Source organism: Pungitius pungitius, chromosome 3, assembly GCF_949316345.1.
Source record: "Pungitius pungitius chromosome 3, fPunPun2.1, whole genome shotgun sequence".
Taxonomy (NCBI): Eukaryota; Metazoa; Chordata; class Actinopteri; order Perciformes; family Gasterosteidae; genus Pungitius; species Pungitius pungitius.
The window spans coordinates 21,418,307-21,444,610 of record NC_084902.1 but is presented as its reverse complement, the minus strand read 5'-3'; the positions used below and the strand labels follow the sequence as shown (position 1 = coordinate 21,444,610).

At 46.6% G+C, this 26,304-nt stretch overlaps 1 protein-coding gene across 2 annotated transcripts in view; it reads right to left on the bottom strand.

Annotated features, from left to right (window-relative positions):
* Positions 1 to 5,641: 5,641 nt before the first annotated feature.
* Positions 5,642 to 26,304, bottom strand: part of LOC119209361 (protein SON) — a 32,270-nt gene continuing 11,607 nt past the window's right edge. Inside the window, exons 12-20 of one of the 2 annotated variants that reach the window (XM_037458687.2) lie at positions 22,772 to 22,858; positions 22,049 to 22,261; positions 19,629 to 19,739; positions 16,206 to 16,322; positions 14,398 to 14,545; positions 14,074 to 14,142; positions 13,267 to 13,382; positions 8,660 to 8,761; positions 5,642 to 6,380 (exon numbers count right to left, since the gene is read on the bottom strand). In XM_037458687.2, coding sequence (XP_037314584.2) covers positions 6,303 to 6,380; positions 8,660 to 8,761; positions 13,267 to 13,382; positions 14,074 to 14,142; positions 14,398 to 14,545; positions 16,206 to 16,322; positions 19,629 to 19,739; positions 22,049 to 22,261; positions 22,772 to 22,858 — 1,041 coding nt within the window. In that variant the 3' untranslated portion in view covers positions 5,642 to 6,302. The remainder of the gene's footprint in view (positions 6,381 to 8,659; positions 8,762 to 13,266; positions 13,383 to 14,073; positions 14,143 to 14,397; positions 14,546 to 16,205; positions 16,323 to 19,628; positions 19,740 to 22,048; positions 22,262 to 22,771; positions 22,859 to 26,304) is intronic. The other variant, XM_037458775.2, reaches the window with a different exon arrangement.

The window sequence follows — 26,304 nt, the reverse complement described above, 5'->3', positions numbered from 1 at the left end:
GGTGGCGAGCGGCGTGGTGGTGCGCGGCACCCTCGTTCCCGTGCTGCCTCTCGCCAAGCCGGCGGTCAGAGTCACGGTCTCGAACGTTCCGCCGTTCGTACCGGACGATGCGCTGCTCGGCGAGCTGGTGAAGCACGGGACGGTGGTGTCCCAAATGAGGAAGGTGTCCTCAGGGTGTAGGTCTCCTCTGCTGAGACATGTGGTGTCGCACAGGAGACAGTTCCACATGGTCCTCACCAAGACCCAGGCTCTCAACCTGGTGATCAAGGTGAGGATCGAGGGGTTCGAATATGTCATGTTCGCTACATCGGACGATGGGAGGTGTTTCCGGTGTGGTAGAGAGGGACACCTGGCAAGGGGTTGTCCAGTGAAGTCCTCCTCTCAGAACCAGAACCGGGAGGGTGCTGGGGGGGCCGGGGAGGAAGAGGGGGCTGGGGAAGCCCAGGTGGTCGTTGGAGAGTTGGGTGACGGGGTGAGTGGGGCCCAGCCGGTCTGTGAGGTGGGTGAGGGGGTAAGTGTGGGGATGGGTGAGGCCCGGCCGGTCGGTCAGGTGGGTGAGGGGGTGAGTGGGGCCCAGCCGGTCGGTCAGGTGGGTGAGGAGGTGGGTGAGGGAGTGAGTGTGGCCCAGCCGGTCGGTCAGGTGGGTGAGGGGGTGAGTGTGGGGATGGGTGAGGCCCGGCCGGTCGGCCAGGTGGGTGAGTGTAGGAGTGAATGGAGAAGTGAATGTAGCCCAGTGGGCGAGTCTCGTGTGTGACAGAGTGAAAGAGGGGACGAGTGGGATGAGTCGTGAGAGCGACTGTAAAGGACCTCGGGGGTCGCTCGAATGCGGGATGGGCGTCTCCGACAGTGAGGAGGAGATGGAGGAGGGGAGGGTGGGCAGCATGAAGAAGGGAGCTGGAGACTTCACCCAGCAGGAGGTCTACAGGCTGAGAAAGCTCCTCCTCAAGCTCAACCGAGAAGGGGGGAGCACGACCGGGACCGAGTGAGGCGTCAGAAATCTAACCAATGGTGAGCTGGTACGTCATAGGCGGGCGACGCCAGGACCAGGACGCTATGAAGGGACCCGAAAGGCAGGACCATTCATCTCTGTGCCTTCATCTAGTGCGTGTGAAGTTTTACTAGTAGTAATGGCTGAGCAGTATGTATAGTGTGCCCCCCCCTACACGACTCACCGCGGCTCCGGTCTGGCTCGTGCTGAGGCCGAGCGCCGGATCTCTTCGTGGGGGTCGCAAGTGGATCTCGCGGAGGATTCCGGGAGGGCTGAGGCCTTTTCCCGGCCCTTCACCGCGGGACCCAGGCGCTCGTTTCTGGCGTCGGAGGCACGCGCGGCGGCTTCCTCCACCCCGGACGAGACGCCGCTCTCACGATCTTCCAGCTCCGAGGAGGTGGACGTGGTGAGCGTGGAGTTAGCGGAGGTGGACGTCGAGGCGCTTCATTCCCCCGCTTCCGCTCAAGAACTGCTGGAGGTCCTCACCCGCGCCGCTGACAGACTTCACATCAGCTGGCCGGCAGATAGGCAGCAGCCTACTACAACCGGTAAGCTGCAAGAACGGTTTCTGCCTTCCCGCAAGGTTCCTCCGCGCCGTTGCTTTCCGTTCTTCTCGGACGTCCACACTGAGGTGTGGGCGTCCTGGGGGAAACCGGTGTCCGCTCGCGTGTACAACCCGCGTACGGCTTTGTACTCGTCTCTAGCTGAGGCTAGGCGACACGGCTATGTGAGCATGCCGGACGCGGAGGGGGCCCTAGCGGGCCATGTTTCCCCCGCGGCCGTGTCGCTAAGGACACCGGTGTTGCCCACCAAGCCTTTGAGGACTACCTCGGCTCTGGTGGGCAAGGCTTACTCGGCGGCTGGGCAGGCGGCCTCCTGCCTGTATACGATGGCGCTCGGCCAGGCGTATCAGGCAGAGCTGCTTGCCGACATGGCCTAGGAGAAGGAGCTAACTCCTGAGGCAGTGCGTAAGCTGCGGCACATGGCTGACCTCGCGTTGAGGGCCACAAAGGAGACAGCGAAGTCCGTCGGCCGCTCCGACAAATCCTTCCTCCTAAATGCCCCTCTTTACCCGGCAACCCTCTTCGGAGGCGCCATTGGGGCCGTCGCGGACAAGCTTCAAACGGAGAGGCGGCAGGTGGAGGCACTCGACTCCTTCCTTCCCTGACGACGCCATGTCCGCAGGGCAGCCCCGGACATCGACAAGCCTGCACCACCTGGCGCTGCAGGAGAGTGTCGCGCTGCGTGCACCCCCACGCTCAGGGGCGAAGAAGGCTTCGTCTAAAAGGCCCAGACGCCTTAGGGGTCAGGGTCCGGAGACTGATCCCCACCGGAGGGGTCAGGGCTGCCTGTATACGATGGCGCTCGGCCAGGCGTATCAGGCAGAGCTGCTTGCCGACATGGCCTAGGAGAAGGAGCTAACTCCTGAGGCAGTGCGTAAGCTGCGGCACATGGCTGACCTCGCGTTGAGGGCCACAAAGGAGACAGCGAAGTCCGTCGGCCGCTCCGACAAATCCTTCCTCCTAAATGCCCCTCTTTACCCGGCAACCCTCTTCGGAGGCGCCATTGGGGCCGTCGCGGACAAGCTTCAAACGGAGAGGCGGCAGGTGGAGGCACTCGACTCCTTCCTTCCCTGACGACGCCATGTCCGCAGGGCAGCCCCGGACATCGACAAGCCTGCACCACCTGGCGCTGCAGGAGAGTGTCGCGCTGCGTGCACCCCCACGCTCAGGGGCGAAGAAGGCTTCGTCTAAAAGGCCCAGACGCCTTAGGGGTCAGGGTCCGGAGACTGATCCCCACCGGAGGGGTCAGGGCGTTACCGCACCATTGTGTGCTCCCTTCCCCCCGGTCAGTCCGCTGTCCCCGCCGCCGCTTCGGGGCATGGCCGGTTCCAGTGAGCTCGAGCCCGAGGGCCGTTCGCCCCATTGGCTCAGGCTCTACTAGACCAGCGCTTCCCTGCCAGTGTGCTGTCCCTGCCAGTGTGCTGTTACAGCACTGTGTGCTGTTACAGTGCTGTTCCCTGCCAGTGTGCTGCCGAGGTGGACCTTTTTACTTTCAGAGAGACTTCTCTTTGTCCTCTGTGGTTCTCCCTGGTTGCTCTGCTCCCAGGGGTTCTGGAGAGGGTCCGTCAGGACGGTGGCCTACTGCTAGTAGCCCCGCTCTGGCCGGTCCTAGTATGGTTTGCGGACCTTTTGTTGCTCCTCGCAGGGCCTCCGTTGGAGACCCTCATCAGGGTGGACCTGCTGTCTCAGGCGTCGGGGTCCATCCTTCACCCTCGCCTCGAGCTATGGAAACCATGGGCGTGGCCCTCGAGGGGACCCGCCTCTTAGGATCCGGTCTCTCGACCGAGGTCGTGGAGACCATCCTCCATTCCAGAGCCCCCGCTACAAGGAAGGCATATGCTGGTAGATGGAGGCTTTTTGCCACTTGGTGTGGGGAACGACAGCTGGACGCAGTTAACTGCACCTTTGGCTGTCCGGGCCCATTTTCCTAGGGGTATGGCGGCTTCTAAAGCCCATTTGTCGGAAAAAGTATTGCTACACGACGTTTGCATGGCGGCAGGCTGGTCCTCTCCCCACACGTTCGTGAGATTTTACCGCCTAGACCTTAACTCTACGCCTGGAGCACAGGAGCTCTCGTCTGAGTGTGCGCATTAACGTCACACCACGGTCACTTGCTCTTATGGTGGAGTGGGTATTGGCGTTCCCACAGCATTTTTACACAGCTTGAGTTCCCTGAGAGGGAACGTCTGGTTATACTTGCAGCAGTGCTCCGGGCAAACCCCTGACCTATAGTGTGAACTGAAGGGGGGGGGGTTGTTTGCAGTGTTGTGCCGTGATTTGCTGTGGTTGGCCTTATACCCAGGTGTGCTGTGCCGTTTTAAGCGGGTTTGACCGCGGTGTGTTGCAGGGTAACTCGGGGGCGCTCAGAGCCTGCAATGTCTCGGTGTATGTGGTGTCGGATTAGACCTATCTGCAATAAATATTTTTAAACTGTATTTGGCTTCCGTTTCTTATATTCATAAGTTAACAATATGAGCTGGGGTGATGTGATCAACTTTTGTGGATTTAGTGAGGACTCAAGGTGCAGCGTTCTGAATCAGCTGCAGTTGTCTGACTGACTTTTTATAGCAACCTGTGAACACACGGTTACAATCATCCAGTCTACTGAACATGAATACATGGACAAGTTTTTGTAAAACCTGTTCAGGAATAAGTCCTCTAATTGTAGATATATGAGAGAGTGAGAGTAGGATGATTTTATAATTGTCTTTATATGGCTGTTTGGATTGAGGTCTGAATACATAACTACACCTAGAATTCTGGCTTTGTTTGAGGTTTTTAACATCAGCGATTGAAGTTGAGCGCTAACTTTCAATTGTTCTACTTTGGCCCCAAAAACAATTGATTTTCCTTCTTTGTTTCATTGAAGATAATTCTGTCATATCCAGTTGTTTATTTAACTACAGTATGGAATTTTCAACCTTTGAAGTAGGATTCAAACCATTTCAGTGCTTTCCCAGAGTCCGATGTTGTGTAATATCTTCCAGAATTCCATGGTTGATTGAATGGAATTGTGTCATGATATTTTAATGTATATTTTTTAGCACACCAAACATGTGCTTAGACAACACGTTGATAGAAAACAAAAACATCTCATTACAATTAATATGAAAATGTATGTTATTTGGGCATCAAGCTGTATTTTGTTGGGCCACTTTGTGCTTTAGTGAGTAGATATAGTAGCCTGATGGTGTAAGTGGGACAGAATCATAAATACTGTAAATAAAATACTGTGTGTGTTAAGTGTGTTCATGGTGATGTCCAGGGCTATGAAATGTTTGTTAAAGGACCAGAAAGCAGCTTATCGGCACAGTGGAGTGATATCTGTCAGGCTGTGATACATACACACGGTAAATGGACTTTTTGTTGGCTTTGGTCTTCGATATGTTAAAATAGTTAAAAATAGATATATTTTTATCACATTTTCAGGAAGATATTTTTTAACCAGGGTCCTATTTTCATGTTTTTGTGAGTGAGATAAAGCAGTTACTGAAATCTTCCTGACCAAGACACAATAACAGACGTATCAGTCAGGCATTCTTTCTCTCCTTCAATTGTGGACCAATTGCACACATTGCTGTGTCATCACAATATAGAAATAAGGTCCAGGGTGGAAAATCACCAAAGACTCTTCCAATAATAATACAGTAGGTATTATAACCTGTTCAATTCATGAGTGGTCGGATTAGGAATAATCTCCACTCCTGCATCATTAGTCTTGTATAGTCACAATATAAAAACAGATTTTCTTCACATTTAGTCAGCGACCATGATATGCATTATGACCAGTCACACAAATATTGGTCAAAATTGACAGTTGCACAGCATTATAATATGTGCGTGAATTAGAGAAAAAGAGCCATTGATGCCTTCACACAACCGGTGGTCTGGGTGGCAGCAGCGGCCCAGTTTCAGGGATTATGCCTTTCAAAGTGTTTGAAGGTGGGAAGCCGGTCAAGGATGTCGTTGGGGTCTGCTGCTGGGTGGTCGGGTGCTCTCCTACACTGCCTACCACCTGCCAAAACTCCTGAAGGGCAGAGATGGGGGTCTGCATCCTACAGTTTTAAAAAACAGGGAGGGGGTGGGGGGGTGCTTTGCATACACCCTCACCCTTGGGAAACTTAAATATTCAACACAGACATTATCGCCAGAAAACAATGTGGCTTCCTCTACTACATAAATACAATCTTTATTCAGAATACACATTCTCTAAAGAGCGTTAGTTCCATAAAAGCCTTGTTTGAGAAACACTTTGTTAGATGAGGCAAGGTCCCGAATGCAACATCAGGACCATCGGTGACTCAGTCATCTCTAAAGACCACTTAACCTTGCTCTGCTGCTAGCAACAACCCTGCCGGTTAGTCTCTGGTTAGAGTCACACACTGGTTAGTTAGTATATATCATCAATATGTATCAGGGTGAAATGCTACTATATCATTCATTCTCTCTCTCTCACACACTTATATTTTAATATGGAGCAGACGTGTTTTACCCCATGCTAAACATTTGACAGAAATCATTTGCCATCTTGTCATGGTTGTGACTTTATGGATATATATTTGGCCACAGCGAGCAACCGTACAAAAGACACGCTCTCCGTCCTGTACCCAGAGCACTTCCTTGTTACTCAGTACGCCGTATTAATAAGTCATCAGAGTGGGAAAGATTATTTCCGTCCTACATCTGCAGAGATGATCTGGTCAAATAGTTGAACTCTGTAGAGCGTTACAGTCCCAGTGCTGTGTGGAACTCTATGTGGAGAACAAGGGCCCAGTAGAAGCAGCAGTGAAGACTGGGCCTGTGTAGAGTCCTGGTCCATCGACAGGAACCTAGACAGGACAAATTAAGAGGTTAGTTCTTTCATGGGCATCACAATGATCTGATTAAGGTTAGCAAACCTAAAAACACTTTAAAAATCTAAACTAAGACCATGAGTTATTGAGTTAGTTGGAGTCCAGGTGGGTTTGGAGCTGGTGGTTCATATCAGTTATGTGAAATACTTTGAGGAAGCTGTAGCTAAATCACTTAGGCTGTGTGTTCAACAACATCAGCCTAGGGTTACTTGGACACAAACTTTACCAGCTCACTGTGTCAGACCCCTCCTGCCACTGGATACAACAACTTTCTGACAGACATGGGGAAGCTGGAGAGGCTCCAGCACAACGGTCAACCAGTCTCATTAGGGACAGTAATAAATTGGCGTAAAGGCGGTAAGTTGACCAGCTGGTCCTTTGGTGCGGTCAAGACAACCTAGAGTTGAACAAGCTCAAAACTGTGGAGAGAACAATCAACTTTAGAGGAGCCCCCAAACACTGCCACCCCTCACTATACTCAACAACACTGTGTCAGCGGTGGAGTCTTCAGGAATGTACCATCTCCCCGGACCTGAAATGAGCCTCCAACATCAGCAAGAAGGCCCAGCAGAGGTTGTACTTCCTGTGCCACCCCCCTCAGGAGCTCTTGGTCTATTACACCATCATTCAGTCCACTGTTCCTTCATCGTTGTGTGGTTTGGATAGGCCACTAACCCTGACAGGAACAGACTACAATGAATCATCAGGTCTCCAGAGAGAATTGGCTTCAGGCTGCCCTCCATCCTGGGCTTGTACAGCTTCAGTTGGGGAAACGGGCAGGAAAAGTCCCTAAAGACCTTCACACCCTGGACACAACATGTTTAGACTCCTCCCCTCCAGGTGGCTACAGAGCACTGTAGGCCAAAACCACCAGACACAGGAACAGCTTCTCCCCTTGTGTCATCTCTCTGATGAACAATTAATCAGTCATACTGCACCTCCTTTTGTACTGTACCACAATTTCATTGTTTCTGTTCTATTCATTGCATTTGTTTGGAGTTAACTTCATGTTTGACACATGTGCTCTACGATAAGTCATAGCGAGCAGTGATGGACGGGTCCTCGCTACTTTGTGCACGTTGGGGCACTGACCTACGGCTACAGACCTGGCCGAGAACGCTGTTGGACAAAGAATCTGCGAGTCGGTCGTCATTAACCGTCTGGAAGGACGCCGGGAATGTCACTTTGCAAACTTTATCTATACCATTATAAAGGTTTTTGATATCTTCTGACAACATTTCAACAACTTTTTTGTAGAGCATAAAGCTCAACGATGCTAGATCTTACCACTTGGCTTAAGTTCTTCCTGTACTGTGATGTTTTCAAGGATTCCCAAGTTGTTTAATATCAATTCCATACTGAACACAGAAAACTGGAGGATGATTTTTCAACGGACTTTTGCAATTGTGTGAGGAACCAATTTCTTTCCTCCAAAGCAAGCTACCTATCATTTATCAGGAAAAACATTTGACTGTATATATGTGTATCCTCACATGGAAGAGTAAACTGCCCTTTGCTTCCACATTTATGTGAGGGCTCCTTCTCTACTGTGATCAAAACAAAGCAAAGGAACCGACTGTGCCTTGCGAAGAGCATGCTCAAAGCAGTTGCCTCCCTGCCACCAACACTGACATATGGAAGCATTGAAGTGAAGTAACTGCATGAGAAGTAACTGCATCTTTTACTTGTGTGTGTCAAGTTCAGTTAACATTGGAGCATATTTAGTCTCAAAATAAGAGCACCACCTTTTTCAGCTCGCTTCTCCGGGTCCCCAACACCAAGCGACCGGGCCTTTTGCTCGGCAGCGCCACGCAAATAGAACAGTCTCCCTGACCACCTGAGGGCAGTATGATCACTGGACTCTTTTCAAACTGGCCTAAAAACCTACTTACTCGGGAAGGTTTTTACTGGCTTTTACTTCATTTGAACTGTTTTGCTCTCAGTTGATAACAAGTGCGTTATAAATGAATGTATTATTATTATTATATGATGAAGTGGAATTTAAGTGGTAAAAATAATAATAATAATTCTTCAAAATACAATAGGGCCTTTGCCAGACTTCCAGTTGGGGCCCTAATAATAATGAATTCCTTAATTACAATAGATTCCTCTCTGATTAGCTGTAGCGAGGACCCTAATAATGATAATAACTCCTTGAAATACAATAGGTTCCTTTAGAACTAGTCGTAGCAAGGATCCTAATTACATTTTGTCCATTGTGTACATGTTGCTTATATCATTCTGTTCAACATTACCTCCCCCAGAGCCTGCAGTGCAACAGTAGCTGCCATGGCCTTAGCATGTTTCTTATTGGGACTAGCTGTCTGGGGTTGGTAGTCCACACCATTCACTGTGACCTTGAGACAAAACAAAATAAGGATAGTTGATTACATTACATTACATTACATGTCATTTAGCTGACGCTTTTATCCAAAGCGACGTACAATAAGTTTAATTGTTTAATTGATTAAATATTAGAAGTCAACTATCACAGTCTACAATAAATACATGGACGAGAACACAGATTAGTGTGTAGGAAGGAAGAAAACGTCAATCATTCATTAAAAACAATCTTTCTTATTATATACAGTGAGCTGGGCAGATTCAGGAAGGTCTAAGGCCTTATAAAAAGATTAAAGAGGAAGATCCTACAATGCGATAGGAATCACTGATTCCAACCCCATTACATGCCACTTCCTAAAAACACATTAAGAAAATGACCTGCAAATATCAAAATTATTTGTTAGTCTTCTGTGACTAATTCGGGTGTGAGTTCAACTTTAATCATTTCAGATGTAAAAGTTTGGCAGAGAAAGCAACAACTGTATCTTTTTTTCTTTTCCTACAATACAAAACTCAATCTTAGAATTTAGAATAAAAGACTGTTGTAAAAAGCATATCACCACAATAACTTTAGCTGTGGAGCAGAGTTGGATAGCTGGATTGTTAATGTTGATCTGTCCAACGCAAATCTGATCTCATCACTCATCAGATGGATTTCTATGAAAAACAAATTCTAACGACGGATTCCCTGATTTCATTATGTTGCATGCTGAATGATCATCTACCTAGCCACCTGGAAGTCAGAGCTATCACCTAGCCTCAAAACATCTCAATAGCTACAGCATCTACTAAGACCAATGAGGTGCGCACATGCAAAAGTCCAATTTACTCTCTTGACTTTTGGAAGGAACTCGAATGGATTACCATGTGATAATCCCATTTATGTTCGTAATAATATCACCACTTCACATTTTGAATGTATCCAAAAAGAAAAGATTTGTACATGCTAACCAAACAGGTTGAACATAGGAAATGCAATACATGCTTAGAATTTGCATGTTAGAATGATTAAAACAAACAAATAATTGACTGTGCGGAAGGCCGTAGTCGACCGGCTGGGGCTACTACCGGAGGACCACCGCCGGCGATTCCGGGGGGCCAGGCTGGGGCCGGAAGACAGGCCGTTCGCCTACGGGCAGAGGCTCCGGGACGCTGCCGCCAGGTGGCTCCGGCCGAATGGGGTGGAAACCACGGCGGAGGTCCTGGATACGGTGGTGTTGGAACAGTTCGTGGAGGGGCTCCCGGCCCGGACGGCGCCGTGGGTCCGGTACCACCGGCCACCGACGCTGGAGGCAGCCACCACCCTGGCCGAGGACCACCTGGCGGTGCACCGCAGCGGGCGGAGCTGCCGGGAGGGCACGCCGCCTGCGACTCAACCAGCAGCAGCGCCACGGGGAGGGAGCCCGCAGCGGACCGCGGGGCAGCCCATACCGGCCCCACGGCGGGCGCCGACAGGCCTACATCGGGACCCCCCGACCGCAGAAAGCCCCGGCACCCTTCCTGACCCACCCAGAGGTTCTCAAACGCCAGGGCAGGAGTGCTGGAAGTGCGGGCAGCCCGGCCACCTGCGGAGGGAGTGCCTGCTGATGGAGGTGGGGCAGGTGATCCGGGTTGCCGGCGCTCCATCACCCTCCCCCGGCCCGGGAGCGACGTACCGCGTTCCGGTAAGAATCCAGGGGGGTACACGCCAGGCGATGGTGGATTCGGGTTGTTCGCAGTCCATGATACACCAGAGCCTGGTTCGGCCTGGGGCATTGGTTGAAGCGTCGCAGGTGAAAATTAGGTGTGTGCACGGGGCCATTCACGAGTATCCTATAGTGTCCGTCGAACTTAGGTTCAGGGGAAAAAAATATAGGATAAAGGTCGCGGTTAGCTCCCACCTGACGCACCCCGTAATTTTGGGAACGGATTGGGAGGGATTTAACACGCTAATGGGGCAGGCTGCAGGGGTGCGTTCACGACCGACAGGGACATGCGGTATGTGTGCTGTCCTCAGCGGTGACGCGAGGTCGTCCGACGCCGCCGATTTTATTGGCCAAGCATCCGGGCGGACGCGCGCCGCTGGTGCGCGTCCTGCCCGGAGTGTCAATTGGTCAATTCACCAGCCATACAGCGTGCCCCGCTGCGGCCGCTACCGTTGGTGGAGGTCCCGTTCGAGCGCATCGGCATGGATCTAATCGGGCCATTCCACCGGAGCGCACGCGGATACCGCTTTGTGTTAGTCCTCATGGATTACGCAACCCGGTATCCGGAGGCAGTGCCATTGTGCAATATCTCTGCAAAGAGCGTCGCGCAGGCTCTGTTTCAGGTCATCTCCCGGGTTGGAATCCCGAAAGAGATTCTAACAGACCACTGCACCTCGTTCATGTCGCGCACACTGGGAGAGCTTTACGGGTTACTGGGCATTAAGTCCGTCCGCACGAGCGTTTACCATCCCCAGACCGACGGGTTGGTAGAGCGGATGAATAGGACGCTGAAGTCCATGATTCGTAAATTTATTAGCGACAAGGAACGTAATTGGGACAAATGGCTTGACCCTCTGTTGTTTGCAGTCCGGGAGGTCCCCCAGGCCTCCACGGGATTTTCTCCCTTTGAGCTTCTGTTTGGCAGGTCACCAAGAGGGGTGCTGGACCTTATTAAAGAAAGCTGGGAGGAAGGTCCGAGCCCCGGAAAAAACGAGATCCAGTACGTCCTGGACCTGCGAGCAAAGCTCCACACGCTGGGGAGGATGTCACGGGAGAATTTGCTCCAGGCCCAGGAACGACAACAGCGGCTGTACGACAGAGGAGCCAGGCTGCGAGAATTCACACCGGGAGAAAAGGTACTTGTATTACTTCCTTCTTCCAACTCAAAACTCCTGGCTAAGTGGCAAGGGCCCTTCGAGGTCACACGCCGGGTGGGGGATGTTGATTATGAGGTGGTGCGGTCTGACAGGGGCGGGGCTACACAAATATACCACCTCAACCTCCTGAAAGCCTGGAGGGAGGTGGAGTCTGTTTCTCTGATTTCCACAGTATCGGAAAGAGAGGACCTGGGGCCGGCCTGGACCGGCTGGGCACTGCACGTTTTTTTACGACCCTGGATTTAACTAAGGGCTACTGGCAGATTCCCCTGTCGCTAGAGTCCAAAGAGAAAACTGCTTTCTCCACTCCGTATGGTTTGTACCAATTTACCATGCTTCCCTTTGGCTTGTTCGGTGCCCCGGCCACATTCCAGCGGCTCATGGACAAGGTGCTCCGCCCGCACGCCGCATATGCGGCCGCATACCTGGATGACGTTATTATCCACAGCACCACCTGGGCGGAGCATGTGCGGCGGGTGGACGCGGTGCTGGGGTCGCTGAGGCGGGCCGGGCTCACCGCCAACCCGGGGAAGTGTGCAGTTGGACGGAGGGAGGTACGGTATTTGGGGTACCACTTGGGGGGCGGGCAGGTGCGTCCCCAGGTGGACAAGACAGCGGCAATTGCAGCCTGCCCGCGTCCCAAGACGAAAAAGGAGGTGAGGCGGTTTTTGGGGCTGGCAGGTTACTAAAGGCGGTTCATCGCCGATTTTGCGGACCTCACCAGCCCCTTGACCGACCTGACCCGGAAAGGTGCGTCAGATCCGGTCCAGTGGTCGGAGCAGTGCCAGCGGGCGTTTGAGAAGGTAAAACAGACTCTCTGTGGGGAGCCGCTCCTCCACACACCTAACTTTTCTCTCCCTTTTGTTCTGCAGACCGACGCGTCGGACAGAGGGCTAAGGGCCGTTTTGTCCCAGGAGGTGGAGGGGGTCGACCGCCCCGTGGTTTTCATCAGCCGGAAGCTATCTGAGAGGGAGGCCAGGTACAGCACGGTGGAGAAGGAGTCCCTGGCCATCCGGTGGGCGGTGGGCTCCCTGCGCTACTACCTCCTGGGACGCTCATTCACCCTCTGTTCGGACCACGCCCCGCTCCAATGGCTCCACCGCATGAAGGATACTAACGCCCGGATCACTCGGTGGTATCTGGCCATGCAGCCGTTTAACTTCAAGGTGGTCCATAGGCCGGGGACGCAGATGGCCGTGGCGGACTTCCTCTCCCGCCCTCTGGAGGGAGGGGGGGGGGGGGGGGAGTAAGCTAGGCCGGACGGCTCCCCGTCCTAAGTCGGGCGGTGGGGGTATGTGGTGGCGGGCGTGGTTTCAGCTCGGCTGCAGGTGTGGGAGAGAGGGGGAGTGGCTCGGGGAACAGTGCCAGGTGAGAACGTTTGGTAATCAGCTGGCGGGAATTGATGTGTGTGTGTGTGTCCTCTCCTCCCTATTTAAGAACAGTGAGGCGAGCGACCGAGAGAGAGGGCGAACGAGCGAGCAGGACGCCGGCGAGCTGTATTAAATAAAGATATATTGAAACTGTGTTACCCTGGTGTCCAGTGCCTTCCTCCTGAACCAGCCACGCACACCGTACATTGACAAAATGAGAAAACATTGTTGACAAAGCGCAAAGGTCCAACATGTAACTAGCTAATACAGAGGAGTGTTGTTGACACAGAGAACCTAGAGGACCCACCTTAAAGAGGAAGTTCTTGCGGTGGTCAGGACCGCTGTGATGGACCATAACAAAGTCTGGCTGCATTATGCGTCTCTTGTTACACAACTCAATTAGAGCTGAAACCGGGTGCTTCCCTGTTTACAGATAAAGGGCACAATAGGAGAGTTATTATGAAGAAGTAAAATTGATAAACAGCATATTCATAGATTCACATTACTGTTTATCAGGGCTAAAAATGAAAAGGGTCATTTAAAACTCTACTATGAGATTCTATAAATGCCTGCAGGTTGCTTAACAGTAATGAGTTAATTTGTTATTTTATCATGTTATTATATATATATATATATATAGAGTGATCATCTCTAAAAAATATACATTAAAATATCATGACACAATTCCATTCAATCAACCATGGAATTCTGGAAGATATTACACAACATCGGACTCTGGGAAAGCACTGAAATGGTTTGAATCCTACTTCAAAAGGTTGAAAATTCCATACTGTAGTTAATTAAATAAACAACTGGATATGACAGAATTATCTTCAATGAAACAAAGAAGGAAAATCAATGTTTTTGGGGCCAAAGTAGAACAATTGAAAGTTAGCGCTCAACTTCAATCGCTGATGTTAAAAACCTCAAACAAAGCCAGAATTCTAGGTGTAGTTATGAATTCAGACCTCAATCCAAACAGCCATATAAAGACAATTATATATATATATATATATACTTTCTTTCATGTCCAATCTCTAAGTAATAAAAAGGCAGAATTGATCCAACTCAATTCCAGTGTCATGAACTAAGTGCACAGGTAAAGGTTGTTTACCCATCAGATCTTTGGTTACCACAAGTCCTCCTGTCTGCTTCTGTGGCTTCTCTCCTTCAGCGACTAGTCCTGCAACACATCAAAAGATAATTTCTGTTACCATTACATTACGTTACCATCAGCATTACTATCAGAATCAAAAACAAAATCCCCAAAGCCCCACAATCAAAAAGGTTAAGAACCCCTGATTTAAGGAATGTCCCTGAAAGACAGGCAGTCATGGGATGTGTCTGTTTTTTCATTTGAGATGAATTTGACTTCCTTATCCTCTCCTTGTAAAGCATACTTTATCGAGGTCCATTATCAAAATCAATTGCTTCATACCTTTGCGGTCAACCTTGAAGTCAATAATGATAGGCTCCACGGTACCCTCGCGGTTCCTCCCGAGGCCCTCTCCCGTCTTCCAACCCATCTTTCTCATCAGGAACTCACCAACGCCACCTGAAACTGGAGCTGCTCTAAGGAACTGGTCCTACCAAGACACAAACAGACACAGTGAGAGGAGGAAGGACAAAGACAGAAAAATTATCAGAAAGAAGTGACAAATACTGAGCTGAGGAACATGAAGAAATATCCCGCCTTTTTTATTGTTATGAGGGAAGATGACTCAAACACAAAATACAGGGTTGGAAACTAACTCCTCCTATGAACCCCTAGTTCACGCACGACCCCAATGCATAATAATAATGATACATAGGGGACGACTCAAGTTCCCCCACAAACACAACACATCAGACCACAGAGAGCTTCTTTAGATGGGACTCACAGCATCAATAAAGCAGCAAACAACGATTATTTGTATAGATATAGTTGAGTAGTGTCCAACTAGGCAGCTAATGGTGGTGGTAGCCTGGTCCATCATCTGAGTCATTTCTGCATACAGAGCAACTCAATGTCTTTGTTCACGGTCCTCTAGGAAAATGTCCCGATATACCACTTAAGACGTCCCATAAACTGTGGGCTTTACCAAATGAATAATCTACCATTATCTGACATTTTCTTTTCTACCATTCCACATATTCATTCAAAATGACTTTTTCTATAAATAAAACATCATGCATCATCATGCTCTCTTCAGAGAGTGGCGGTGTGTGGCGTGTGTCCAAATATATCGGGCTTGAAGACTGCGCAGTCATTTTCATCACCACCCTTTGTAGCGTAGCAGTTTATTTTTCACTTTCAACTCTCGTTTTTTTTACATCCTGCGTGGTCCTTAACCAGGGAGTGGTAACCCAGTTTTTTTCTCTCGACATTCAAGTGAAGGCTAGCTCTAACAACGCCCTGCCGTTACCCGTGTTGCACTGAGTGATGATAGATTAGAGTATTATGTCGTTTTGGAAAGCACCAATCCCAAGAAATGACTGTGGGAGCAAGGCCACGTATGTGTATTGTTTATATTGGAATAATTAGTGAGGATATTTTACAGTACTTAAGGGATTGTAGATGCTTAATAAATAAATAAATATGTATTTGGTTTGGGGAAATTAGTTAAATGTTAATGTGTGTGTTTATATGTGGCTAATCTATCTATAGATGGTATGGACTAATTATAGTCATTATATAAAAGGAGCTTAATTGTTTGGGTGGGGGATGGAGAGGACTGGTGGAGACTGAAGATAACTGGTCAGTGATGGTGAGTGATATGATTGGCATATAAACATAAATGAAGCTTTGGTTTGAAATGTCATCTAAGCCTCCTGATTTGCGCATTTGCCCACTGGCTGCTGATGCCTGCTAACACTAGTAAAGTGCCTTTATTGGTGCAGCAGCTACGGCGGTGGAATCCAGAGCCTGCATGTGATGGTTGTATGGCTGAGCCTGTGTGAGTCAGAATAACGTTTAACACAAAAAAATGACATAAAACTGAAATGAAATAAAATAATGTTTTCATACTTTTTGATTGTAATTTTGTAAGACAGTTACTGTCAGATAGCTGACGGTAATTTTATTGTTCTCCATTTCACTATAGTAATTAACTACATTTTAGGATTCTAAAGCTAATTGTGTTAACAAGGGGACATGGTTCTTCAATATGTCAAAAGGGGATGTCCGTTTGTTAACGAGCAAGTTTATGCTCTTTTGTCTCAATTATTTTGTAGTCTTAAATTTTGTGTGTTGTACTTGTTTCTTACCTTCTTTAGCCACGCCTGTGGTCCGCTGGTGGAAAGTTCCTCCGAACTGAGGATTTGGGCTCCAGTCGAACCAGTGAAAAGGCCGGGAACAGTGTTGGATTGGGCCCACGCATCCACCTATCAGAAGATAGTTTAATAAAGTGTGGAATCAGGAATCAGGAAACGTTTATTGCCATAATATGTTGGACATACATGGAAATTGTCTTGGCGATTGATGCATGACAGAAGACAGTACAATAATGACGACATAGTGCAGCAATAAGATAAAAATAAAATAAAAGTATAATAAAATATATGCTATGGGTTAGTACACTAAAAACTAAAGCTATGGGTTAGTAAGTTAGAGGAGATAAGATAAAATTAGAAATAAAACTAAATATGAAGTGGACCAGCTAAACAAAGTGACGAGTGACAAGGTGATTGAATGAACATGGGAGTCAGAGTCAGTCAGGGGGATCAGTCAGGGGGGTCAGCTCACCACATGGTCCGTACTGAATATGGTAAATACCAGAGGTGTGGACTCGAGTCATGTGACTTGGACTCGAGTCAGACTCGAGTCATGAATTTGATGACTTGAGACTCGACTCGACAAAACGTACAAAGACTTGCAACTCGACTTGGACTTGAATACCGATGACTCGTGACTTGACTTGGACTCGAGCCTTTTGACTCGAGAAGACTTGCTACTTCCCATGAAAACTGGGGGATAACATTTTCACACCACCGCGCCGCTCTGTTTATCTGCATCTGTCAAAAAAATGTGCGCCACCTGTATGCAGAGAGCGCGCGCTGCCTGCACGACATCCAATCACTGCAGTCCATTTGACCGTATCAACGAGACAGCTCGTTCATGGTTACAAAAATCGGGATTTTTGAACCCGGATTCAGACTCCGATGGAAATCCTCGCCAACATTATGTCAACGTCCGTTTTAAAGTAGTGTAATGAGCTGAGTTAAAGTTATTAGTTAATCAGTTATGCAGATGTTGCATGTGTTCACGTTATGCGCTGTTACCAGCTGTAGTTACGCGAGACAACCCGAGTTTTGGGGGGCCGTGTATGCGGAAGTGTTCGTTCGGCGTGGTGACGGCCAACAGTGACCGAAGTTGAGTTGTTTTATATAAATAAATGCAGCGGAGTTGCAAGCCAGTCATCGCCTCCTTATTTACGCTGCAGCATTGGGGTGAGCGTTACAGTACTATAACACAGTCACAGTCGATCCACCATTACCCTTCCCTTCGTAGTCTAGGTCTGTGAGGCAGCGCACCATCACCCAGGGTTCCCCGTCTCCACTATAATAAAATGACTCGAAATGACTCAAAATTGAAATGGTACGACTTGTGACTCGACTTGAGACTTGTTGGCTGTGACTTGTGACTCGACTTGGGACTTGCTTCGTCTTTGACTCGACTTGACTCGGGACTCGAGGGCAATGACTTGAGACTTGCTTGTGACTTGCCTAACAGTGACTTGATCCCACCTCTGGTAAATACCCATAAAGGACATGAACAATACATACTCACCGGCCACTTTATTAGGTACACCTGTCCAACTGCTCGTTAACACTTAATTTCTAAGCAGCCAATCACATGGCGGCAACTCAGTGCATTTAGGCATGTAGACATTGTCAAGACAATCTCCTGCAGTTCAAACCGAGCATCAGTATGGGGAAGAAAGGTGATTTGAGTGACTTTCAACGTGGCATGATTGTTGGTGCCAGAAGGGCTGGTCTGAGTATTTCAGAAACTGCTAATCTACTGGGATTTTCACGCACAACCATCTCTAGGGTTTACAGAGAATGGTCCGAAAAAGAAAAAACATCCAGTGAGCGGCAGTTCTGTGGGCGGAAATGCCTTGTTGATGCCAGAGGTCAGAGGAGAATGGCCAGACTGGTTCGAGCTGATAGAAGGGCAACAGTGACTCAAATAACCACCCGTTACAACCAAGGTGGGCATAAGAGCATCTCTGAACGCACAGTACGTCGAACTTTGAGGCAGATGGGCTACAGCAGCAGAAGACCACACAGGGTGCCACTCCTTTCAGCTAAGAACAGGAAACTGAGGCTACAATTTGCACAAGCTCATCGAAATTGGACAATAGAAGATTGGAAAAAGGTTGCCTGGTCTGATGAGTCTCGATTTCTGCTGCGACATTCGGATGGTAGGGTCAGAATTTGGCGTCTACAACATGAAAGCATGGATCCATCCTGCCTTGTATCAACGGTTCAGGCTGGTGGTGGTGGTGTCATGGTGTGGGGAATATTTTCTTGGCACTCTTTGGGCCCCTTGGTACCAATTGAGCATCGTTGCAACGCCACAGCCTACCTGAGTATTGTTGCTGACCATGTCCATCCCTTTATGACCACAATGTACCCAACTTCTGATGGCTACTTTCAGCAGGATAATGCGCCATGTCATAAAGCTGAAATCATCTCAAGACTGGTTTCTTGAACATGACAATGAGTTCGCTGTACTCAAATGGCCTCCACAATCACCAGATCTCAATCCAATAGAGCATCTTTGGGATGTGGTGGAACGGGAGATTCGCATCATGGATGTGCAGCCGACAAATCTGCGGCAACTGTGTGATGCCATCATGTCAATATGGACCAAACTCCCTGAGGAATGCTTCCAGCACCTTGTTGAATCTATGCCACGAAGAATTGAGGCAGTTCTGAAGGCAAAAGGGGGTCCAACCCGTTACTAGCATGGGGTACCTAATAAAGTGGCCGGTGAGTGTATAATTGGTTACTCTACTGCATTCATTGTTACACTTATTACCAAATTAAAGCAATGAATGATATCATAGTACAATGGATTTCAAAGAAAAATAGCCAAAAGTATACAATGGTTAGAATTTGCTTGACAGACATTTTAATGATGTTTACACGTCCACATGTACATCAGTATCGAGATATATTTCTATATATATACGTTTTTCACTCATGAGGGAGCAGGGAGGGGGGGCATTTATTACTTTAATAATTCTGATAGTCTATTCTAATGTATTTATACTTATAATGAACCACCTTTGGTATAACTACTAATTGTTGTATAACTATTTCTACTTAATTAAAATATCTGCCTGCACACTTGTTAATTTATGACAGGTGTGTGGATGTGAGAATAAATGTTTTTTTTGTCTCTATCTTAGCCTCTGTCCTAGCACAGGGCCTAACCCCCCCCCCCCCCCCCCCCCGCCCGGGACCCTCTAGGTAGAAGCGGTAATGACCGACTACCCTTAAAACTGTAACATGAGCTTCAGGTTACCATGTCAGGGGTTAATTACCATGCATAGATGTCACATACCATATGGTGAACATCATCATGTTCACCATTTTATTGTAAGCAGCTTTGTGGCATCATATACCTGCTATTTTATTACCTGGACGTACAAATGATAATCTGTCAAACTTGTATTCTACCTGCTCTTGTGCCCGGCTGAGCATGCAGATGGCACTGACGTCATAAGGGTTCTCAGCCAATCGCCTCTGCGCTTTGATTCTCTCCGTTACAGCTTGAGAGATATCTACTGGCTGCAGAGACAACACAGGTAGGTATGAGTCAGCACTATTCTTTATAACACAGGGACAGACATTGTTACATTTAGCAAGCTCACAAAATAAAACAATTGAATTTGAAAACTCAAAGTTTGCATGATTTTTTGATGCTTACTAAAACATTGTCACTAGTTCATCTGTATCCATCCTGATGCACTCAAATACTAGCAAGCATCGCCCTGCTATAAAATAGGATTCAACTCTGAATTTTGCAGAATGTGTCAACTAGTTGGATGTGGTGTAGTTATTGTTTTTGTTAACATATTAATCCACAGGTTGTTGATTCTGAAGGAGGAATTGCAAAAAAGTAGAATAAAATCCAGGATAAGTGAAAAAGCACAGCTTGACCTAGTGTGATCCGCTCGTCGCAGCTTAATCGGTTGCATGTTTGCCGAGCCGGGATGAAAAGGGGGAGCTAAGTCAATCCAGGTGTACATAGCTGGGATAGGTGCGCGTCCACGGCTTTCTTAAATAGACCACAGTATGGATCACACATTTACTGATGCAGAGATGGAGAATACGTGCGCAGCATATTTTTCACCTGCCGAGCAGTAACTAATTAAGGAAACATGAGGTGAAGCGTATTATATGCAAAAAAAAGGTAAAACCGCAGCTGTAACTGAACAGAGAGAAAAAGCCTGGCAGACAATTGCGGACCGACTAAATGCGGAAGGATTTGAAAATATGTACTAACTAGGAAAGTTGTAGACTGTATTAATTGCTGTATCTGTGATCATGTGTTAAATGCGCTGGTTTTACTGTAAAGTGTCTTTGATTAGCCTACCATGCAAAGCACTATATAAATAAAATGTATTATCATTTAGGGTTCTGTGCCTTAAAAATGAGCAGAGGAATTTATGTTCCTCTGGAAATTTATCCTAATGACTAAGCCTAATTTCAAACCCTTATTCACAATGTGAGAATATGTTTTATAGCCATACGTGCAAATCTCTATAAGCTATGTCTAATTCTAAATATCTTTCTACAATTAATGTTCAAACAGAACAAACAAGACAGCAAAAGAGCCTGGCAACAGGTCAATATAAAATATAAAAACATTTTCCAGTGCCTTAACAGTTTGCAAATGGTGTAGAAATTACTTACAAGATGCCTGCTCACATATTTAATCCAAACTGATTTTAGCAGTTAAAAAAGGCTCATTTGTCTGGGACTGGGGTGGGGGACCAACCCCAGGCTAAAGAATTGGCCTTTGTTTGGACAGCTACTGACACTGTTCCACCTCCAGAAACCGCCCTCTTCATACATGGTACATTCTCTAGTACTGCACATAAAACACAATCACCCATTTATACGAGCATATGTGGAAATCCTCTTTGATTCTTTGATTCATTCATTCTTCTGTGGCCAGGGGAGGTAATAAGGCAAGTGCCACTGTGTATGGTAGGACCTGTCATCAGTGTATGAATGATGTCATGTAGTGTTAAAGCGCTTTGAGTGGTCAGAAGACTAGAAAAGCGCTATACAAGTACAAGTCCATTTACCATTTACCATATATGCCGGACCTTCTTCACTGGTCTGCGAAATATTGTCCGTTGTAAATAGTCCGTTAAGCAAAAAAAGTTGGGGACTACTGATCTAAACAACTGCAATAGTAGGGTTTAAAATCAAACTCGTAACAGCAATAGTGAAGTAATGCATGTTAAAAAAAAGAAATCCGAACACATTCAGAAGACAACAGAATAATTGTTTAAAATGTTTGTTTGGGATCAGAGCAGCAGCTGATTTAACACACACCTGGCTGTCAGCCTGCCCCGGAGCAGTCTAGCTGCAAAGAATAAATCGGCATGGTGACCTGGCTGGGTTTAATTCAAGCTGCTTTTGTGCAACAAAGTCAAAGCTAAATTCATCCAGGATAACGTCCTGGCTTAACCCCTTATCCTGGTTTTGTGCAATACCCATCAAGACTAGAAGAAAAGGTTATCTGTTGTCCACGAGGAGCTCCATAGGGTTTGCAACATATTTGCTGACTACCCAACTTTGCACAATATATCTTGTGGAGTAGTTGTGACAAACAGTTGTGGTTAGTGCTACAAACAACACGCTATGGGCATGCCCCTGCAGCAGAGGAGCGTGGTAAAATGGTAATGTCACAATTAATCTAAGAAATAACGCTACTACACATTCTCACAGTGGAAAGCATTATAAGTAACTTCAACTTGGTTTAATGTTTGGTGCTTTTTGTGCAGATTGAATTACAGATTAAAGATGCAAAAGTGGATATAATTTGTTTTAGTTCTTACATTGTATGTAGAAGACTTACTCACCTGCAGGAGTTGTTCAGGAAAAACACTGTCATTATCTGACTCCAACTCAGGCTGTTCAACAACCTCTGGTAAGACTGGTGTCATCGTTTCACCTGCTGAGTTGGCTGTTGCTATGGCAACAGTGGCCAGGGCTTTTCTCGTGGCCGCAGCAGCTTTTTCTGCTGCTTTGTCAACCAGAACCCATTCTCCATAGGCACCTAGAGCCTCGCCCTCCTGGGCATAAGACATTCCATTAATAACAAAGCATTGTTGTATAATTAAATTACAGTATTTTCCTGAATATAATTTGTTTCCAACAGTTGATTAATCGTTTGTAATTTAGAACTTAGAACTGATAACTGGTGGACAGTAAAGACATTTCTGCTGGCCTCATCCACGTGCTTCGTGGTTTTTTGACCTTTAGTTTAACTAGTGGCCATCTGTACCACCAGTTTTATAAGGGGCCACTGATGTTTGCCCATTCTCAACAGGTGAGCAGGCTGGCGCCCTCCAGGGTGAATGTTCTTGGAAACGTCACAATATCCACGAAATGCTGGAACACTAACATGGACAAAATGCCAAGTGGCCAGCTATATGAACACAGAGAGGAGATCTATGACTTTAACACACAGAGAGGGAAGTAAACATCTGTCTCTACTCATGTAGACGTTAATCTTCTATTTCATCACAGTTTATTAGTTGAGTTATGTTTAGTATTTAGAACTCCCACAAAGATATACAGACCTTTTTGCGATGTTGTGATCCTGAAGACACAGGAAATTCCTTGGCCATGCCTGCATCACTACGCACAGCTGGACGGACTGTGGTGTTCTGAAAGGAAACATATGGTTAATTATTTAGAGTTTCATCAAATGAGTGGCACAAGTAATCTTACAGTTAATTAATAAGTTATTCATTCACTTAACTTCATAGCACCATATATATATACGTACCGGCATTTGCTAATGAGATCAACCTGACCACAAGTTCCTCCTCTGGCGTTCACCCATAGGTTTCTTCCCTTTTTTTCCTCATCAAAGTAGGCCATTTTTTCCCCCTGAAACCCGATTGACTTGAAATTTGGCATGGATGTGTTCTTGCGCCAAATAAGATTTTTTGAATTGTTACAAAATTTTCTGTGTATCATTAATGATTCTATGTACCCCTGAATCATAAAAGTCTTGTTGATATTGTATAGTTTTGAGAAGATATGGGCTAATGAACTTCGCAAGGGGTGTGGCTTAATCTGGCAAGACATATAACTTCCAAATGACTTGGTCTGCCCTCACCAAATTTGTGAAAGACCTACCTGGGGATTAATTCCCATTAAATTTGGCCGGTGTGATCTTGAGACCTTTACCTTTAAAAAATTGCATTGAAGCTTGAAAAAATATTGAACCATGTGAGCGTGCACCGGCAAAAAAAAATCGCTAATTGAAAAAAAAGTTGTTTTAACTTGACCGTACATTATCTAATCTGCTCCATATGTCTCATATGTCATGACCTCCTTACCCTGTAGACATCGATATGATCATTTTTAACTTTAGTCATAGCACCACCTGGTGGCAACCGGAAAGTAAATGTTTTTTACTTTACACCCTGCTCCTCACAGGTTAATCTGATGTCAGAAAAGACCTAGGACCTTCATAATGCTTCACTGTAAATATTTTAAGAATTCGATAAAGGGAGGCGAGAGGGAGAATCGGCAAAGTTGATCAGTCACCAAGAAAATAAAAATATAATATTAAAGCTGCATCGCTGCAGCGATGAACGGGCCTTCGCCTCTCCTTGCATGTCAGGGGAGCAGCGGTCAGCCGGATACGCGTGTCAAAAAGAGACTAAAGAGACAAAATAAATCACTCTTGGGGCTGGAATTCAAACCTGGTTTCATAAACGGAATCCACCAACACTAGGCTATTGCCAAGCTGCAAAAGGCCTGCAAAAAGTCAATGAAATGTAGCAGAGACAGTTAATGGAGATCGCAGAGTGGGTGTTACGGGTCTCGGGCACGATGACCACAATAACAAAAAGATGTAATCCTGTAAAATAAAGGTAGTCTGAAGAGCAAATTGAATCAATTACACAGATCATGTCTGTGTAATTGATTCAACACAAAAGCGGTTTACGCCTTTTTGCAAAAAATACAGGGAATAATCACAAAAAAAAAATTATAACTGACTTCCTTTTTGTTTTAGAGCATAGTCCTCAGAGGCTTTTTTAAAGTCTCCCCGTAATACATTTGTTCAAAAATCACCGTACTTGTAGGTCAAATAGGGTGCCGGCGCTGCTTCGTCAAAAACTTCCAAGGGGCGCTATGGAGGCAATTTTTCACTTTTGATCCAAAACTCCACATCAGGTCTTTAAGGATCATCACCTAGGACACTCACAGAGCTTTTCAAGAGTTTTGGAGTTTGCCAAGGCTCAGAAGATGTGCTTGAACTTTCATGCGAAGATGGTGTGGTCACGGCAACAAAGTTTGTAAAAAACTCCCAACATTCACTGTGACCTATCATCACAGGCTTAACGCTTATATTCACAGATTTGAAGTGGATCAGAATAAAGGGCTAGAAAATGGACATCTGACTGTAGAAATTGCATATAATAGCATTGACCTAAGCCAATAGGTGGTGCTATACTTTTTGAAAATCACTGCATGGCAATACTTATATGCCTACACAAGCATCATGAATAAAAATGTCTAGCCAGAAATATCAACAAAAAAAAACAGGGGAAGTTCTAGGACCCAATGTGAACATGTTCTAAAGATTTGGTGGCGACAGGCCTTTTACTTTTAAAGCTATTGGTCTTTCCTTTTTAGGCCACACCCCCTACAACTTGATTGGTCCATCAATTAAAAACCCAATGAGATATCAACAAGCTTTTAATAACTTTTGATGGCATTGAGCCAATGATCATTTTGCTGAAGATTTCGTGAAAATCTGACCAAGCGTCTGGGAGGAGTTCGCAAAAACGTGTTTTTCACAAAATTCAAAATGGCGGACATAAAACGGTAGGCGCATTTGCATACCATGATTGATTTTTTTGTAGAGCACAACCAAGAGCACGTGTGTGCAAAAGTCAATCGGTAAAAGTGGGCAAAAATGTCCCCAGAGGGAGCACTTAAGGGGGCGCTAGAGAGCACTTTTTTCATCCCCAAATTGCGCGACACCAAGAATATATAAATTTTCCGCAGTCTGCTCAGGCCCAGGTCCTCGCTACTCCTTGCACGTCGGGCACTGGCCGGACGGTTACAAATGCGGCCGAGGAACCCTGCGGCCGTCGGACGAAGTGTTCACAAGTCAGTGGTCGTTAACCGCGTGGAGCAACGCCAGGAATGCCGCTTTGCAAACTTTATCTTTGATATTATCATGGTTTTAGGCCTTTCATGTCAACATATAACCAGGAGCTTCTGATGTACCATTCGAAAATTAAAGCCTCTCAAAATACCATACAAGAGCCAATTTCCTTCAATATCTCAATCACCAGACTACATTTTGTCATTTTCAGATTATATTTAAAGGGAATCAATACCTTCATGACCATTCCACTTCAAGTTGATAGTACACATCCCCAAGGTGACACCCCCAAGGTGACACTTATGGATAACCAGGACATTCTGATGTTCCATCCCAAAATAAAAGCCTCTCAAAATACCATACGTGACCCAACTTCCTTCGAAATCTTTTAAAAGGTGTTTTTTTTTTAATTGCGCCCTACGCACATAGTTCAATATTTATTCCGGAAAAATGCAACTTTTAGAGGCCAAGGTGCCAAGAGCACACTGCGTGGGGTTCACACCCCTTGCAAAGTTCATTAACCGTAATATCTTCTTAAAACCATAGAACAGGTTAGAAATGATCATATGGATGTTTAAAGGGTGAGAAGTTCATGTTTAGATAGATAAAGTATGGTCGAGTTAAAACAACTTCAACGTTCGTGTAGCAATGTTTACACATGCTATAATTTTGGTGAGGGCAGGCTAAGTCATTTGGAAGTTAAAAATCTGCCAGTTTAAGCCATACCCCTTGCGAAGTTAATTAGCCCATATCTCATCAAAACAATGAGTTAGCACCATTCTGATATATCAAGGGCACAGTGATCCAACAATGATCCACCGAAGGTTTCGTGGCAATCAAACTCAGCTTTTAGAAGAAATTGCCAAAAATGTGTTTTTTACTAAATTCAAAATGGTGGAAAATCTAGTTAGGTGCATTTCCATACCATCATTGTAGAGCATGTCAAAGAGCACCTGTGTGCCAACTTTGATCGGACATCGG